Raw genomic sequence first — 17,257 nt, 5'->3', positions numbered from 1 at the left:
CTCGGATACGCGTGCTTTGTCACGGAAGCCCTCCCTGCTTGGCTTTCTTCCAGAAAAGAGGGCTGTGACAGTTCAACGTCACAGATTTCACTCCAAGTCCCTTTTCCACCATTTTAGAATTGGTAATCAGTAAGAAAGAAGTTTTACCACCTAGCTTGGTGATTGTGGAAGAGATTTTGGAAAATTAAGAGCATCTTTGGGCTCAGTGACTCCCCTTCTACTTTCGGAACAGCGGAAGCACATGAGCCTTCCTTATTCATGAGCTGGTTTTGAGCACGTTCTTATCTAAGGGGTTGTTGCCGTTCTCTGGCACCCCTGACTGCCCTAATGCCAGAAGCTTCAGAAATGAAGTATGAGGATTGAGGCAGGAGAAAGGGGATGGACAACAACTGAAGGCTCTGCAAGCCATATAGAGAAACGCTACAAAGTGTGTCTTCTCCCCACCTTTATCTGTTCTCATCTTTTGCAAGACTGAGAAACATGCCGGGGCATCCTGGCCTTGGCTCGCCTGGCAGTCAGGAAGGTTAATTCTCTCCAACCTCATTTTGTATCTGCTGTGAAGCCGACAGTACGCGTCAGGGAACGGGACACGTGCGCGGACACATCAACACAAGGAAGTTTCTGAGATCCAGAAGTAGATATTGGCGTAAAGTGACTGGATTGTAAATGCAAACATAAAAAGCAGAAAGTGCCCGCATCGTGACCGCCCACAGCACCCCTCCCGGCCCTTCCCGCTAGTGACCGCGCAGTCACTGGCCGCAAGAACTCGCCCCGCTTCCCCCCGGCAGATCGACCGAAGAGCAGCAGTCCGGGGGAGCAACTCACACTGAGCTTGTTTGCACGTTTAAGTCTGGTCCCTGGTTTTCAGCAGAGATGAGCATTGCTGCAGCCCGAGGAGCTGCGGCTACACAGCAGCTCTGAAAATCAGGCAACCTAGAAGTGGATTTAAGTGCCTGAAATTAAATAAATCTTTCACGAAACACGTCTTGCACAACAGATACTGTTTCAGGTGGAGAATCAACTTCACCTCCTATGTGATATTGCTGTCTTATAAAAGACATTGTGGTGTGATGGAAGTAATTACATAACTAGGCCAGAGGCAAGCAAAGCAGTAAAGGTGCTAAGTTTCCTATTTATTAAGAAAAAAAAGTTCAGTAGTCTGTAGTCATAATAGAGAAGGTGCTCCAGGACAGAAGAATAACTTTTTAAACCATGTGATTGATTAGCTACTGAATACCCAATGTATGTAATTTAGAAGGATATTAGCTTAAAACATTGTCTGTAAAAAAGCTCAGAATGAATGTTATTAAAACATGCTTGAAGAAAAGGACGCAGCTCGGCATGAATGTCACGACTTTGAGAGTGATGCGAGAAATCTGCCTGAGCAGACAGCCCTGCCCAGGGTGGTGCGGCCCCGCCACCTCTGAATTTGAATTCAGACGTCAATTCAGTTAACACCTTCTAAAGAAAAACCTTTAACAACTCAGGATATATCTCATCAATCATAACAGCCTCGGTGTCGTGCCTTTTCATGCCTACATGCTTCTCGTGTGTTCAGCAGTGTGCTTGGAAAAAGAAACATATTTGTTTTATGGGAATAAGAGAGGAAAAAACAGGCTGAAATATTTCCCTTTCGACCAAGTTAACAGCAAAGTTCCCCCGGGCCTTCAGGAGGCCGAGGGCTGAGACAGAGCCCATTTCCTCCGCGGCTGGTAAATGCTCCCAGTCAGCCCTGCTTGCGGGAGAGGCAGATTTTATTCCAGATGCAGAATCTCACTGTGAGGAGAGGGGCAGAGCCCCTGTCCAGGCCACCTGAGGGGCGGTGAGATCCCCCCAGGCTACCAGCAGCGTTGCCTCAGCAGGGGACTACAGGGTCCTGCAAACAGCGAAGTTCCAGTAGCTGCCGGGATGGGAGCAGAGCCACCGGCCCCTGCGCTGACAAGGCCCTGCTCCCCGAAAGCTGACCGAGCAGGTGCTGAAATCTGCTTGCAGAGCTCAGGAAGAACAAGCTGTGAGGCCCGAATCTATCAAAGGCCGCGTGCCTGCAGGCAGGGATTTCTGTGAGAACTGGCTGTAAATACCAGACGAGAACCAATATATCGCAGTGCAATTCATGGATTTTATTGCCTTTGTTCATTTTCCTGTGGACGGTATTTATGACGTAGTAAAACACAAAGGTGCGCAAATACTGGTTTGTGGTCGTCTTCTGAAGGGCGTGTGGGGAAAACGAGACCTGCCAAACACTCAGTAAGGAAGTACGTTGTTTTGGCAACAGAAAATACATTGAACTACCTTGGAGATGGAGCTTCTAACTCTCAATAAAAGGATGTGACATGTGACAGTAGAGACTGGATTTTCTGTCTCGGGAGGCCTATCTTCCAGGCCTACGTGAGACTAAATTCATTTGAATTTAATTTTCTGGCATTGATGCACTATGGTACACCTCCTCTTTCGTGTTCTGCAATACTTAATTTTACCAGCCCAAAGGTGTGAGTACCCACGTTCATTCCTGTTATCCACCAGAAAAACATATTTTCATGCTAGACATCAATCCCCAGCACAGTTCATAAGGCTGCACCCGCGCAACAGGGCTCCACACCCGGAGGCCTGACCAAAGACTGCCAAGCTTTCAGTCGCTGCATCCGATCCCTCCCTCCACCGCAGCACTCACTTCCTGATCTGCACAATTTACAGCGCGATCAGATCGCAGGGGCTTCCGCGGAGAGGACTTTCAAATGAAAGATTTAGAAGATTTAGGCAGAGGTGAACGGTATGCCAACACAGATTAGCAAGTTATCACTGAAACTGCCAAAAGCGTAAGGAGAAGATTAACATTTCCCACCGAGGATTTAACGTGGATGAAGGTAGAGAGAATCCAGAAGGGGAAATCTGCCTGCCCTGCCTGCTCCGAGTGAGGCGCTGAGCCTGCGTCGTACGAAATTGCAAACAAATTATGTTAAATATGGAGATGAAGATTATTTAATGTTATTTTAGTAACAGCCAATTTATGATGGTGGAGCTTGAAAAGTAAGAGGCCTTCAGAGACATTTTTCACCCTACTAAATAAACAATTTAAAGAACTTTGCATTTAGCAACAGATAACATTCTAGAGATATGGTATGTGAATTTACAACAGTACACAATACACATTTATATAATAAAATGCCAGAAATTAAGGCTAGCTATGAAAGTAATTATGCTATCAAAAAGTTACAAAATTTAAATTAAAACATGCATTTTCCAATTATTTTTTTTTACTGTGCTGTAAGTTTTAAGTGTTGTCATTGAGAAGGTAGCGGTTCAACGTCCAAGGATTTCAGCATCCAAGATTTCAACCACGTCCGATTAAAGTCCTACGTTAATTTACGAGTTCATCCGCATGCACCAGTGCTGTTCCCATGAAATGAACATCACGTCGTGTTCGGCATCGCACATTTAACGCAAGCTATAGCAACACAAAGCGCGTACAGCTGATACCCAGACTCGAAAGTCAGGCCTCGAACGACAGAAAGCAAATACTATTTTACAAATCGAGCTCCCGCATACCAAAGTACAGCTTATAATACTGTCTTGATATGACTCGCACTCTGACCAGCAAAAGGAGTGCAGTAGAAGTGACCAAATACAGATGTATTTCCCTACCAGCTACGTGAGAAACATTTCAGATCTTTTCCACTGCAGATCAGTCAGGTAAATAACTTATTGTACACCTACAAACCTGAAAAATAAAAACTGGCTATGTTAGTACGTGGCAACACAAAAGCAAAAAACCGAGCTTCGTAAAGGAGTTTGTCTATATATTTAACTTAAATCTTTCTATCAAATAAAATGACTAAACTAAAAAACCTCAAATCTAACACTTCTAATCAAATCGGACTTTAGCCACGGTTATTTATAAATATGACCCTCCGCCTCCACTTTTCTGATGGAGTTTGAATGAACAGGCTTTGGTAAGAACAGAAAAATGGCTCTACCCATGCCGGTACAGTTAGAGAAACCTCGTGCACTTCGCACACCGCTTTCTAAAAATACGTTCTACAGCTTTTCAATTTGTAGAACAAACCACCTGTAATAGCTAAGGAAAATAATAAACTGTGCATTTTAAAGTTAGCATTTCTTTCACCTTTACATATTTTAGTGCAAAATATTTCAGGGTGAGGATTTACAACAAAAATGGCAGTAGCAGCAAGACATCTCCTGTTTCGTACAGTAACAACAGTGCTAAGGAGTTTTGTTTTTTTAAATGACAAAGCACTACCCTGTTGCCAGGATTAGCATATCTAAGAGTTTCAGGCACTGTATTAATTAAACTAGCACCCCATTTCATTGCGGAACTAATGGACAAAATATGTCCTGGAGATCAGCTCAGTTTAATTTATGCCAGAGGTTTCTTTTTAAAGAAGTCACAAAGGCTTTTGCTTTCACCAATCGTTTTTAAACATAAGGGTTTATTTCTCTGATTATTGGCATGTTCTGAGTAATTAGTTTCAGTCCTTGCTATGAAGACACTGCTCGACATTATAACATTTTAAACCTCTCGTGGCAGTTTGAGTTGTGGAGTTCTCTTGTGGAGAAATGAGACACTTAAAAACACAGTAGCAGAAGTAATATTACACCATTTAAATGTTCACATGAGAAACCATTTTTTTTGTGACCAGAAGGAGTATAATTAATATTTTAGGCTTAAAGTCAAAACCATCGATAGACTTTTTGAAACTGAGATAACCCCTCCCCATTCTCAAAGGACATAACATTACCATTATACACCGACACCTTTTTCTTTTCTTCCACTCTGAGAAGTAAAGAAACTGATCATGACACTGATTGTCTCCACTGAAAACAGAAAGCGCTAGGTCCGTTGATGTTCACTGCAGATCGAGTCAGGTTAGACGAGGAGGATGAAGAATTCCAAATATGAAAAAACCTACAGCGGTTCCCAGAGTTACGACCCAGTGGAGTGAAGGCTGGGGATTGGATAGAATTTGGAAATCCGGCTTTGTGTTGAAGGGTTAAGGCATTCTGATTCTCCAGTCATTTTAAAGAAAACTTCCTGTTCCTGCAGTTTTCTGGCAAATTCTTCTTCCAGCGTCTAAAACCAAAATCAGATTGTCTCAGGATTAAAGCAAAGTACAAGAAACCCATTATACCGGTGACGTATTGTCTGATGTAACATCGTAACTTCACACACCATCGCAAAAAAATAAATAAAATCACCTAGCAATTACGAAGTTACAAGACAGCCAAGACAGAGCAAGCCAAGAACATCGTGCGCCCGTAGGCTACTCTCTGAACCATGTGAAAATCTAGTACTTGCCTTTTAAAAATAAAATATAAAACCCAAACCCACCCTCCCCCATCTCTTATCTGTTATTTCACACTCAATTTTTGTGGTAACCTACTGGCTTCTGAAATACTTCCCCAAAATCAGATTCACCTCCAGCTAAGAAGTTTGACATGCAAATATACACACAGGCGCTGCAAGAGGGAACGCCGTAAGAGGCTGGTAACAAACAAGCCTTTTACGTTGCACACGCCCTTTGTTCGGCTTTTGCACGTTTTTTTAACATCTTTTATTATTCAGTGAACTATAGCAGTTTTGTGCAGTAGCTGGATTCTCCTCCTCTGCGATACTTTTTGTATTGTCTGTATTTGCTAGATCCAACTCTTGATTATTTTCTGATTCATAAACTGCTCCGATTTACCTTTTTTCTTGGTCTCAGTTTCTCTCTCCATTCCTTCAGTTCTTGGCTGTGTTCTTCATCTAGCTCTTTTAGCTTCTGGGTCTCATGCTCAACCAGTAGATGGCATTTTTCATTCTTAAAACAGATAAAGATAATCCTTATGTAAAACTAATTCAGATTAGGTAACTCGACATTTGTACAGTGACATATGTTGCCCTAATCCCTTTTAATTAGCTTATTCCATGTAAACAGTGACGTGAATAATTACAAGATAGAAGTATGTTACGAGGCTGCATTATCAAAAGCTCATCTTCCCAACTGAGATAAGAAATACTTGTAAATCCAAATACACCGCTGAGTATCGTTAGGGCAGCTGCTGACAGCGCTACTCAGAACTGTTTCACTGCCTAATAATGCTTTTCAAGGTCATACAGCATTTCTGCTTTGCTTTCTAAAGATAGCTTGCATCATTTATTAAAGTCAATTACGTTAAAAAGGAGGTTGTTTTTTGGAAATATTTCGGCTTTTGGTGCCAAGGAGCTGAGACTAACAAACGGGGCCTAGGGAGGAGAGAAGCGCGCCTGCAGAACCAGCCTCAGAATTGCCCTAGAAAAAGGAAAAGGATAACCAAACCACGCATCAGCTTCACGTTCCTCTCAGTAAGGTACACATGCATCTGCTTAACTTTCAGAGGACATCTGAAGCATGGTAAGAAAAAAAATTAAGCATTTGGCTACATCAAATCTTTGATTTTTAAAAGCAGTTGGCAATGGCAGTCTCTAAACCCCATGATCTTGTGCCTAGGGTTCCACTCCCAGCTGGGTCTGATGCAGAGTACAAAACAGCAGGAATGAAAAGGACAAGCACTTGGCTAGAGCCGCGTACAGCTAGGGGCCAGTTTTTCTCGGCGAAGCTCAGAGTAGCCCTAATCTGCTCAATCTTCCTTGAGCTGAATCTCCCGCGAGACTCTCACGGTACTTGGGGATTTACCGAGGCGTATTAGTGGCACAGTCAGGGACTGTTTCTGCAGGATGTAAGAAAGTGAATAGAGCGCAACTAGCTTCATTGGCTGTTGGAAGATTTCTCTATGCAAAGGTTATTGCCAGGTGATCTTTTAATGCTTTCAACCTCCCCTGCGTCCCTGAAACAGGGAAAAGCAGATTTAGTGGAAAAGGAGGTCTGGCCTCTGGTATACAGCAACAACTTTTACAAAATGCATATCAAAAGGGACAAAATAGAGTTCCTTATCGCAAGAAGGGAATTCCTTCAAAGTACCTTCCAGAAGCTCACGTACACCCAGCAGCCTGCACCTTGTAAAAACCACCTCATTCCGTGTATTGCTATAAACGCCCTGTGGGTAACGCCTGGTGCTGCCTACCTCTGTTCTGATTAATGATATTTCAGCAAAATCAGATTAAAAGGAAATGTTGCCTACAGAAAATAGCACTGGGAACTTGACAGATATCATCTGCTTCTGGGTCCTGCTCTTCCTGCATGCAAAATGACTTCTCGTTAGCTGATGTAAGCATATGAATCTGGTTAAGCAGTCTGCTGCAGGCCTTTGAAAGCAAAGTTGGGAAAAAAACCCTACACCAATTGGCAAAAATGAAGGAAAAGATGTTTCTGCTTCATCTGCGTCTGTTATTAACCCAAGTCTTCCCACCGAACGTTCATTTAATATAATCTATTTTTAACCTGTAACTGATGCAGTTCTCTGATGTTTGCTTCGCACTGCAACTGAAGGTCCCGCATTTGGTTTTCGTGTTTCTGATGCTGAGCCAGTCTCTCGTTCTTCTGTCTCTTTTCTTCTTGAACCGCAAACTAAAATTAAAAAGAAGGCAATTTATATTGTGCCTCTAGATACAGCACTTTACGTGAGTCAAAACTGTACGTAACAGAATGAATACGTAACAGCAAAACTGAAAAGAATGGTTTTAAGAGATTTAAACAATAACTGCATTTTCTTTATTCTTTCTCTTTTAAAATTCTTACAACAGTACCCTCACAGTTTTGTCTATCATTCCATCTCTCTGCACTCTATTCTGTCCTTAAAACACAGCACATTTCACTTCCAGACTCCTGAAATTATCTCACTCTGAAGCCAAGTGACACAGCAGCGCTGCTACAAGCGTTGGTTAAGGCTGGTGTTATACAGCTACAGGAGACTCTATTTTCCAGATTTTTCATCCTTCCAGTGCTCACCATATGAAACCATGATTTGGGACTTTTGTGCATCAGTACAAAGGAAATCTCTAAACCTCTTCACAATGTTCCCTTTTGAAGAAAAACCTACAGTTTCAGTTCAAAACCTCACAAAAATCCAATATTCTTAAAAATATTTTACAGAATCAACCAACTGTTGAGGTTGGAAGGGACATGCAAAGATCATCTCCCTTGCTCAACGCAGGGTCACCAGAGCAGGCTGCACAAGACTGTGTCCAGCTGGGTTCTGAGTATCTCCACAACTTCTCTGGGCAGTCTGTTCCAATGTCTGACCATCCTCACACTAAAAAAAGTGTTCTCTTATGTTGAAGTTGGATTTTCTGTAGTTGAATTGTGCCCACTGCCTCTCATCCTGTCACTGGGCACCACTGAGGAGAGTGTGGCTCCACCTTCTTTACTCCCTCCCGCTGGGTACAGGGATCCACAAGCCCGTGCCATATCCATGGCACACAGGTAAGATCCTCCTGAGCCTTCTCCTCTCCAGGCTGAAGTGTCCCAGCTATTCGGCCTCTCCTCCTATAACAAGACCCACCAGTCCCTCAGTCATCTTCAAGGTCCTTCATGGGACCCGCTCCAGTAAATCCATGTCTGTCGTGTACTGGGGAGCCCCGGCCTGGCCCCAGCACTCCAGATGTCCCTCACCAGTGCAGAGGGGAAGGATGACTTTCTCTGACCTCGTCCAGCACATCAACCCAGTTTTGTGCCATCTGTGAACTTGCTGAGTGTGCACTCTACCCCATCCTCACATTTACATCACATTAAGCGTTTACACTATTAAAACCGTTTTTATTAATTACCTGCTTAATTTTTTCACGATCTTGGTCTGGAGAGGCCAATGAATTGATTCTCAAACTTTTCTTAAACATAGCCATTCGAGTCTTTGCTTCACTTCGCTGGATTTTAGGCAGCCTTGCTCTTTCCTGAGTTTGCTTGTTTTTTAACTCCTCGATAAGGCGTTGATTATATCTCTGCATTTGTTCTGTTTCCTAAAATGTTAACCATATGGAAACGTTTCAGAGTAACTATTATGTTAGAATATTTGCATCTCATTCCACCAATAAGCATGCGGTTTGAGTCAGCTTCCTTCAAAAGAAACCAGTATCAGCCCTAGTGATACCAATGGGGAGGAGGGGGTCTTCTACTTATTCCAGAGAGCTCTGGATCATGCCCAGCCCAGATTAAATTCTCCAACGCTCTAATGAATATGAATACATTTTACCAGTGGTTGTTCAACTTCAGAACTGCATTTTTAAAAGTCTATGTTATTCAAAGGGAGGAACTTTTGTGCAACTGAACTTCCCCTACTGAGCTGTGAAGGGTCAGTCTGTTGCAAAAGCTGGTGAAAGCAACAGCCGTCATGGGGATAAACCAAACCGTACAGAAACGAGCCTTCAGTGGAGGCTGCTTGCGCTCCGGTCACCAAGGAGATCCTGTAATATCTCTCTATTGGGTTGACATTTTCAAAAGCTGAACTACTCTGTTTAGTGCATTCTATAAAAACCAAAATGCCTTGTGGAAAATAAGTGTTTTCTTCTGGGCTTTCATAGGATTTAGCTATAAAGAGACAGTTGCCAGCTACTTGCCTAAATGCTAATTCAGTTCATTCTGCTCATTTAATTCCAGGATCATTTATTAACGAGTAGATCTATTTAAACACAAGCCAAAGATGGTTTTGATGTATAAGGAGAATTTGGTATTTTTAGAAGACAAAGGCTGAAATTGTGGTTGGGTTTGGTTTTTGTTGGGTTTTTTGCTTGTTTGTTTTTAAGAATCAAAAGGGAAAAATATGACCACTTATACTTCAACATATTACTAAGTTATTGAAGTAAGATGATTAAGATTTTGTTATTTCAACAGAACATACACAGCTTCAAAATACCTGTGCGGGTCTTGCCTGTGCAAGCAAGCAGCTACCAGCAGAGATCATAAGACTACTTGATAAAAAAGCCACAGGTATTACAATACACAAAAGAAAGTGTCAAGCTCAACACTAACCTTCTCGTGCCTCTTAAGCAGCTGGTGTCTCTGCATGAAGTACTGATCTTTGAGCTGCTGTTTGAGGAGCTGGTGTTTCTCTTGTAGATGTCGCTCTTCCAGCTCCCAGATTGCAGCTTCGCGAGCTGGAAAGAAGAGGAAGGCTGGTTCAGAAAGTACAATACAATACTTTCTAATCTACCCAGTAGTCTATGTTTAGAAGTGGCCTACAAGTGCATTTTAAGAACAAATGCTATTCCATAGCAAATGTTTTTGTTACAGTTCCAGATTAGTCATGAAGGTCTTCGATTTCATAAATTTGAGACAGACTATTGTTTTATTAAAATACAACACATCTGTCTGGTTTAAAACTGAGAGTCTGATGCTGGGTACCTCTCATGAGCTGCTGTTTGTTGTTGAGGAAATCTCGTTCAATAGTGGCTAGTTCTGTCTTCTGCTGCTGAATAATTTTCTTCAGAGATGCATCCAGTTCTTGCTGCTGTTTCTGCACAAATTCCTGCTCCTGGTAAAAACCAACAGAAGTAAATCAAGTTGTGTTCTTCTAACCACGTTACATTTTAATGAAACTCCCAGCTGTCACAGAATTAGCTATATATGAGAACAAATACATCTATGAAAATTTGAGCTAACATGCCTCAGCTATAAAGTTATGCATCTCTTGTATTTTCTACGTGGAGAGTAGGTAAGAGTCTATTTAATGTTTAAATAATACCTTCAGAAATGAGACCAAAGGCAACAAACTAGCCAGCAATCTGCAATTCATTCTGTCTCTTGTCTCTCCTCAAAACAAGCTGCAGGTTCAAAGCTAGCAAAGACAAGTACTCAAGATAAAGTTGATATCATATCGAGGGTTAATTACTCATGGATGTAAGAAAATAGAAGTATGTGTGGTTATTTTGCTTTGGATGATTAGTTAAAGCCTATTTATTTACAGCGTTGGGTTTCAGATTTGTGTGTCAATCTCAAGTGGTTTATCTTGCCATCAACGCAAAGATATTGAGGTTGGAAGTTCTACAAGGCTGCAGTGAAGACACCCAATGGCTTTTGCAGGAACTGCATTCTGCAGGACTTGGGAGCTTGTCACTCCAGAGCTGAGCTGGCTCCTCACAAAGCCACTTGCCACCTGCCTGATGCAGTCTCCATGTCACCTGCATCTTCCCGTTATCCAGGGTGTAGCACTCTGTTGCATCACGCCATGAGAAGCAGGCAGTAGTAAGAATACCCCTCCCATGCCCCAAGACCATACTGTTGCCTTTCTTCCTTGCAACTATCATTTAAAAAAAAGCCAAACCACTAACCAACCAACCAAACAAACAAAAAAAGCATCTACAAGCATGCAAGCATGCACACACACACGCTCTTTAAGAACAAGAAATTAAAGCGGGTGTTTCGACCATGATATAAGGGTCAAAAGAAAGGATGATGGCAGCGTCCTGTCAGAGCCAAGGTGGGCAGCTGAAGCATTTGCTGTTACACATAACAAAGCAACGTTAAAGATGGTCCTATTGGAAGGGAGGTGGCATGAGGCAGGAAAACAGCACTGGGAGGCAGATGATCAGTGGAAGAGTCTCTGAGCTATGTATTTTTATTTTTTTACTGAACCTATGTTACTTGCTGATAGGGTTGTCAGCAACAGATGGAGTTAAGTGTTCGTTAAAACACCTTTTTATTATGACCAGGAGAATCCTGGTTTTCACCTTCACAGAAAGTTATTAATAGGTGAGGCCTTCATCTCTCCCAGGGGACAGCAGGGTCACACTTAGACAGGTAACAGAAGACCAGAGGTGGAGTAAGTTGGTGCAAAGTTCTGACAGTGACAGACCTGAGGGTACAAAAAGAACTGGAAGGCCACGCCTGCAAATTCAGTCAGACATACCTAATCAAATAGATGGAGTGATGAAAAATACGTTCACTTTCTAGATTAAAAGCTGTTCTTGTGTAGTCACGGTCAAAAAGCAATCATGCTTGAGCTTTACTCAATCATTTAAATATCATTGCTGCTCTCTCTATGTGGTAAATCTTAATAAGTTTTTATAATCGCCAGCCTATAAGATAAACTAGGCAGTCTCAGAAAACACTCTGGACTTTCCACTTCCCACATCTACTCAAGCATCATGTATAATAAAGGTCACGGACTTTACCAAAGAACACGTTGGATGGTTAAAAGGCAGACAGTGCATGACAGTCCACCTTCTTAAAATTACCACTTGGTTTTGCCCAATAAGTATCTTAAAATAATCTCAGGTATCTCTAAAATACACAGTTTCACTGCACACACAGCACAGAAGTCACACATGGTTTCTCACATGTGCTGAACAAATAATGAACACCAGAGAACAGTATTATACTGCCTCTGTGTGAAACTTCAGTGTCCAGGGCTAATAACCTCTGTAATTTTTATCTTTTTTTTATTACAAATAGTGCATAATTACACAAATTTGTGCTAACTAGTTTGGAGACAGTAGTGACATTGATCAGCACATATGAGCAGAAGGAGAAGAGAAAACACACATCTGGAAAATGAGGGAAATAAAACTTTTGTTGTTTTGCATTTTAAGACTTACATCCTGCATTTGTGCGTTGAAAAGTGTACATGAAGACAACTGAAAAGACTGAATCATGACCTGAGCAACGCCCTGTGGGGGACAATGTACTTCCTATGTCAGAATATAATGAAATGTAATTCTGTTCTTAAAAAAAAAAAGAAGAAATGACATCTTCTGTATGTTAGTAACACACACCTAAAATGTCAAGGCTAATCACACAAATCAGTAGTCACTGACAGAAGTTCTAGATATTCTAAAACTAAACACCTGCACCTTGTCTAGTACTTATCATTCCAAGTAAGGATATTTCACCTCTCTTACTTCAACAAATTGAAACCAGCAATGGAAGGAAACTAAGCTACTACAAACAGTAAGAAAATTTAGGTTTTTAATTGTTTCCTTAAAAAGTTCAGACACACAAATCCTTGGTATGGGGAGAGCGCTGCAACTCAATCACATTCTACCCTGAAATTCCCCCTTGAATTAAACATGTAATCAAATAAAGTTGCTATTATTTTTCTCTAAGGCACTCACATAAACATTTAATCTTTGAGTTACTCAACCCAAACCTACTCTGTTGTGGTGCAAACTCACTCTCTACAAGCTGTGGCCATCATAAAGCCAGGATCTTTCTAAAATACTAGGTCCCTTTCTAGCTGGGTCATATAAAAGCATTGAGTCTGAAGGTATGAAATTATAGGTGATGTCTTGTAAAGTTCCCGTACACCTACGCTTGCACATTTAAATAATTTTACCTAATGTGTTCTGCTTCTATGAACAAGAAGCCTCAAGCTTACATATTATATACATTTTCCTCCCCTGCACTTATATTGCTCTGAACTTACTTCTGACTGTAACCTCTATAATTTGATGGATCTATGGGGTACTTACCACTCACAAAAGTACTGTAAATAAAGCTGCCATAGAAAAATACTGTTCTTTTTCAGTACAGCATTAAAAACGTTAGCTTAACAGCACAAACCTGGAAACTGCCGCTCCTACATATCTACACAGTATACTCTATGGGATGTGATATGGGAGTACTTGAAGAAAGAGAGCAGTATGTAGGGTTAGTTTCACTCAACAACAACAACAAGTGAAATCATCAGCTGCGTGAGTACTGCTGCCTTTTGTATTTTAGTAGCTTGAAGCTGCCGTTGTTACCTGAGCATGCTGGCTTTGTGCAAGCTCCTCTTTCTTGCGTTTCATGAGCTCTTTTCTCAGCTCTTTTGGTGCTTTCTCCACTTCACATAAAACCTACAGTGTATATAAGCATGCAGAAGGTGGCGAAAAGAACACTTTTTCCCACAGCAAGCATTACTGTGAACACAGGACATGCAGGTCAAGCACTAGAGGTACTGGGAAGCGTGCATTACTTCAGTGGCAGGGATGTTAGTGAAAAGAGAAGGAACAATATGTGCTTTATGTATGCCAGCCCAGCGCAGAGAGGAGGTATAGGACAGCCTCTTTTTGCAAGCAGATGCTGCCCAGTGCTCTCAGAAATGGCAGTCTCTTGCCTGCATTTCCACGCAGCAGCTAGAACAGTCAATAGTTAAGAAAACCACCACCTGCAAAAGTGTTACCTTCTTGAAGCACTATGGCAAAAGGACTACAGAGTACGTTTACCTCATAGTGAAGCTGTGAAAAATGGTTGGAAGTTTAAAATAACTTCCACTGAAAACTAGCTATTTCTGACACTGTCTCAAAGATGAATTTATAAGATGCCATTATTAGCACCTCCAACCACAAATCGCACCTACACAGGTTATGTCTTCACAATAATCAAACAAGGAAATAAAATAGTAATTGGTTGTAAGCGTTTGGTTCTGAAGAATTTAAAAGCAAAAGCCACCAATAACTAAGTATGTTTTCAAGAAACTTTTCATGACACGTATGCTGGAATGAAGCATGTTTCAGTCCAAGGTGAATTAGACTAGATTAATAGAAGGAGTCTAAATATAACGTGGCAAAATCAACTATTAGTCTGTTAAGTTGCTGATGTCTTTTATTTTTAAGAATTATAAAAGAATTATTTAAGAATTAAAAAAGGTAACATTGCATACTTCAATACAGCATGGGTAGTTTTAGAGCACCAGCTGTGTTTTCCTTCAAACTGTAAATGGCCTTCTTAAGCTTTAAATACAAAACTATGCAACCAAAAACAAATGCCTGTTTGTTTAATAGTGGAAGCATCATCAGAAAACAGAGTCCAAATCACCACATGCTATTCCTGTTTCCATGAAAGAACTGCTTTTAGCTCAGAGCAATACGTAAAATTCTTCCCGCTTTCCCATGTAGGACCCAATCACCAGTAAATAGAGAGACTCAAAAATGCAAGAGGTACCACCACAAAAGAAGAAAAAATGTTATTTACATATGGGCATATAGTTCAATGTGAATACAACTTACATTTTTTAATGCACTTTTGTACTACAGGATCATTCTATGCAAAAGCACGGACAGTAGAGATTTCTAAAGAAATCTCTGTGAGTCTAGTAACTATTAGAGCAGACACTAGAGCCATTTATATACAAACGAGCACTACACAATTGATCTGAAAATGAAATAAAATAGCTTTTAAGATGCAAAATCCATATGGAAACACATCACCTTCTCTTACTCTAATGCAAGCAAATTAACAGCGTAAGGTGTCAGTGCCAAATGTCATTCATTTTGCCGTAACTGTATCACACACATGAAATTAACCATAAAAGATTTTAGGTTATCCAGACTTTTCTCTCCTGGCTTTCCGTTTTGAGTTAAAAAACTAAATCAATATAACTGCTGTCACTTTATATAAAGAAATTCTAAACAGCAGCAGCACACATTCAATAAAAATCTAACAAACTACTCAAACAACAACAACAAAATCTCTGGAATTTAAGTGCTCCTCAGTAATAATCAAGACAATATTCTTTTCTTCAAAATTCTGATTTTATAAGTATTTCCTAAGTAGCTATAGCTAGATTTGTTTGAAGTAGAAATCTCAAATATTTTTCACTGTCCTTAAGAAAATACTTTTTCTTGGTTTAATTTTTGAGAGAAAATATTAAAGACCCTGTGAAAAATGAAGTCTTCTAACTTGGTGATGTTTTCTAGATTCAGTACCTAAATTTTCCTCTTAGCTGCTTGTATTTCCCTGTGGGCAGTAAAACAAAAGAAATAATACTGACTGCTAGTAACCCTTCCACAACTCAGTATAGCACAAGGTTGACAAGGCTTCTGGGAGAGCTAATCTCAAATGTTTGCTATGCCCGTTCTCCTTATTTTCTGCATCATCATCATTGTTTCTTACCTCCTTTTTTTTGTTCTTCAGCACATTCTGGAATTTGGACAATTCCTTCTCCTGTTCTGCTTTGATGCGTTTTGCTTCATCTCGTAAACGATTTGTGTGTTCCTGTTCCAAGCGCTCTATTGTCTGTTTCTGCTGTTTTTCTAGATTTTCTATTTCTTGATCATATTGTCGCTTTTTACTCTGTAAAAATGATTTGGCATCATTTTTTAGGAAACTAAATTCTGTTCAGTGAAGTGCTGTACCACAGCAGAGGATGGCCTTGATGAACTGCTCTGGCAGGTGAGTTCTAGCATACAAGCTGGGCACCCCACAATGGAAAATATTGCCATTTATTAACAAGAATGAAAACTAAGCTATAGCCATCATAAAAGGAAACACCTGATTGCTGCTAGTAGTATTCTGCCTACTCTGTTAAGGTGTCATATTTTAAGAGCATCAAAATCCAGAAACTCACTGTCATTTCCTGTTCAAAACGTCTGTACATCTGTTCTCGCTGCTGCAGAAGCTTATTACTGAGCTGCTGTTGGGCTCTCTGCTCCTCTTTCTGAAGAAGCCTTAGCTCTCTTAGCTCTTGACGTCTAACAATGAAAAAGAACACTGAATATTGGTGGGAAAACGGAAGTGGAAAAGTACAAAAGACAAAAAAAGACATCTACAACTTAGGTCCAGCAAAACTAGTTTTGAATTGATTGTCTTATTAAGAAACACTTTATGTTCCTTTCAACTAACAAAATAATTGAAATTAATCTTCCAAATATTGCAGAAATAATATCTTTTATTCAAAGAGAAAAAAAAGCGCTGCTAATCTCTTGTAAATTTTACTTTTAGAAGCACTTACCGTAGAAATCGCATTTCTTCACTTTTTGAGTCATTTTCAGTAACTATTTTTGATGTGGTTACACTCACTTCTACTCCATCAACAACAAACTTCCGAGTTTTCTTTAAAGTTTTCTTCTGTCGTCTAGTTTCCTGAATAAAGCATTGGCAAGTTATTCTGTACTTATTTAAGTTATATCCTTTTTATCTTTTTTTCATAATATTAAATTACTTCAAATATTTCTGTGAAGGCCTACTGTAGAGTAATCAGGAGTTCTTCTTGCTTATCAGGTACCTCGCTAATCAAGTGAGAATTTAAATTTGTGAGAAAAATATAAGAATACTGAGAAGTACTGAAAAGTCAGAATACTAAAACTTTCACTAGTCAGCAAAGGAAAACTGCAATTATTGATCATCTACATTGCCAGAGGGGGGAAAAAACCTCTAGATAAACCCTGAACAGAACTGATGCAGTTTTATTTTCAAAAGCTGCAGACAATTGCAGTTTCCCTTTGACCATAATCTTCTCAGTCACCAAAAAAGATATTTAATTCTGAAAAACAGCACTGAAACAGAATAGGAATTTGCTCATGCAGGTACTTCTGCTTTGGAAACAAATTAAATGATCGCATTTGTTTTGGTGTTGGTTTTTTTTTTTATTCACATATATTAGTCAAAAATCATGTGATGATACTGCCAAC

At 40.3% G+C, this 17,257-nt stretch overlaps 1 protein-coding gene across 3 annotated transcripts in view; it reads right to left on the bottom strand.

The window, feature by feature from the left end:
- Nucleotides 1–2,961: 2,961 nt before the first annotated feature.
- SLK (STE20 like kinase) overlaps nt 2,962–17,257 on the bottom strand; it is a 49,356-nt gene continuing 35,060 nt past the window's right edge. For 2 of the 3 annotated variants that reach the window (XM_064464089.1, XM_064464090.1), the window contains exons 10-19: nt 16,579–16,709; nt 16,195–16,318; nt 15,741–15,920; nt 13,610–13,702; nt 10,272–10,401; nt 9,900–10,024; nt 8,702–8,890; nt 7,377–7,502; nt 5,703–5,816; nt 2,962–5,089 (exon numbers count right to left, since the gene is read on the bottom strand). In XM_064464089.1, the coding sequence (XP_064320159.1) occupies nt 4,943–5,089; nt 5,703–5,816; nt 7,377–7,502; nt 8,702–8,890; nt 9,900–10,024; nt 10,272–10,401; nt 13,610–13,702; nt 15,741–15,920; nt 16,195–16,318; nt 16,579–16,709 (1,359 nt within the window). In that variant the 3' untranslated portion in view covers nt 2,962–4,942. The remainder of the gene's footprint in view (nt 5,090–5,702; nt 5,817–7,376; nt 7,503–8,701; nt 8,891–9,899; nt 10,025–10,271; nt 10,402–13,609; nt 13,703–15,740; nt 15,921–16,194; nt 16,319–16,578; nt 16,710–17,257) is intronic. The other variant, XM_064464092.1, reaches the window with a different exon arrangement.

The sequence above is a fragment of the Phalacrocorax carbo genome, chromosome 12 (assembly GCF_963921805.1).
Source record: "Phalacrocorax carbo chromosome 12, bPhaCar2.1, whole genome shotgun sequence".
NCBI lineage: Eukaryota > Metazoa > Chordata > Aves > Suliformes > Phalacrocoracidae > Phalacrocorax > Phalacrocorax carbo.
Note: the sequence above shows the minus strand (reverse complement) of the source record. Positions and strands in the feature narration are given on the sequence as shown.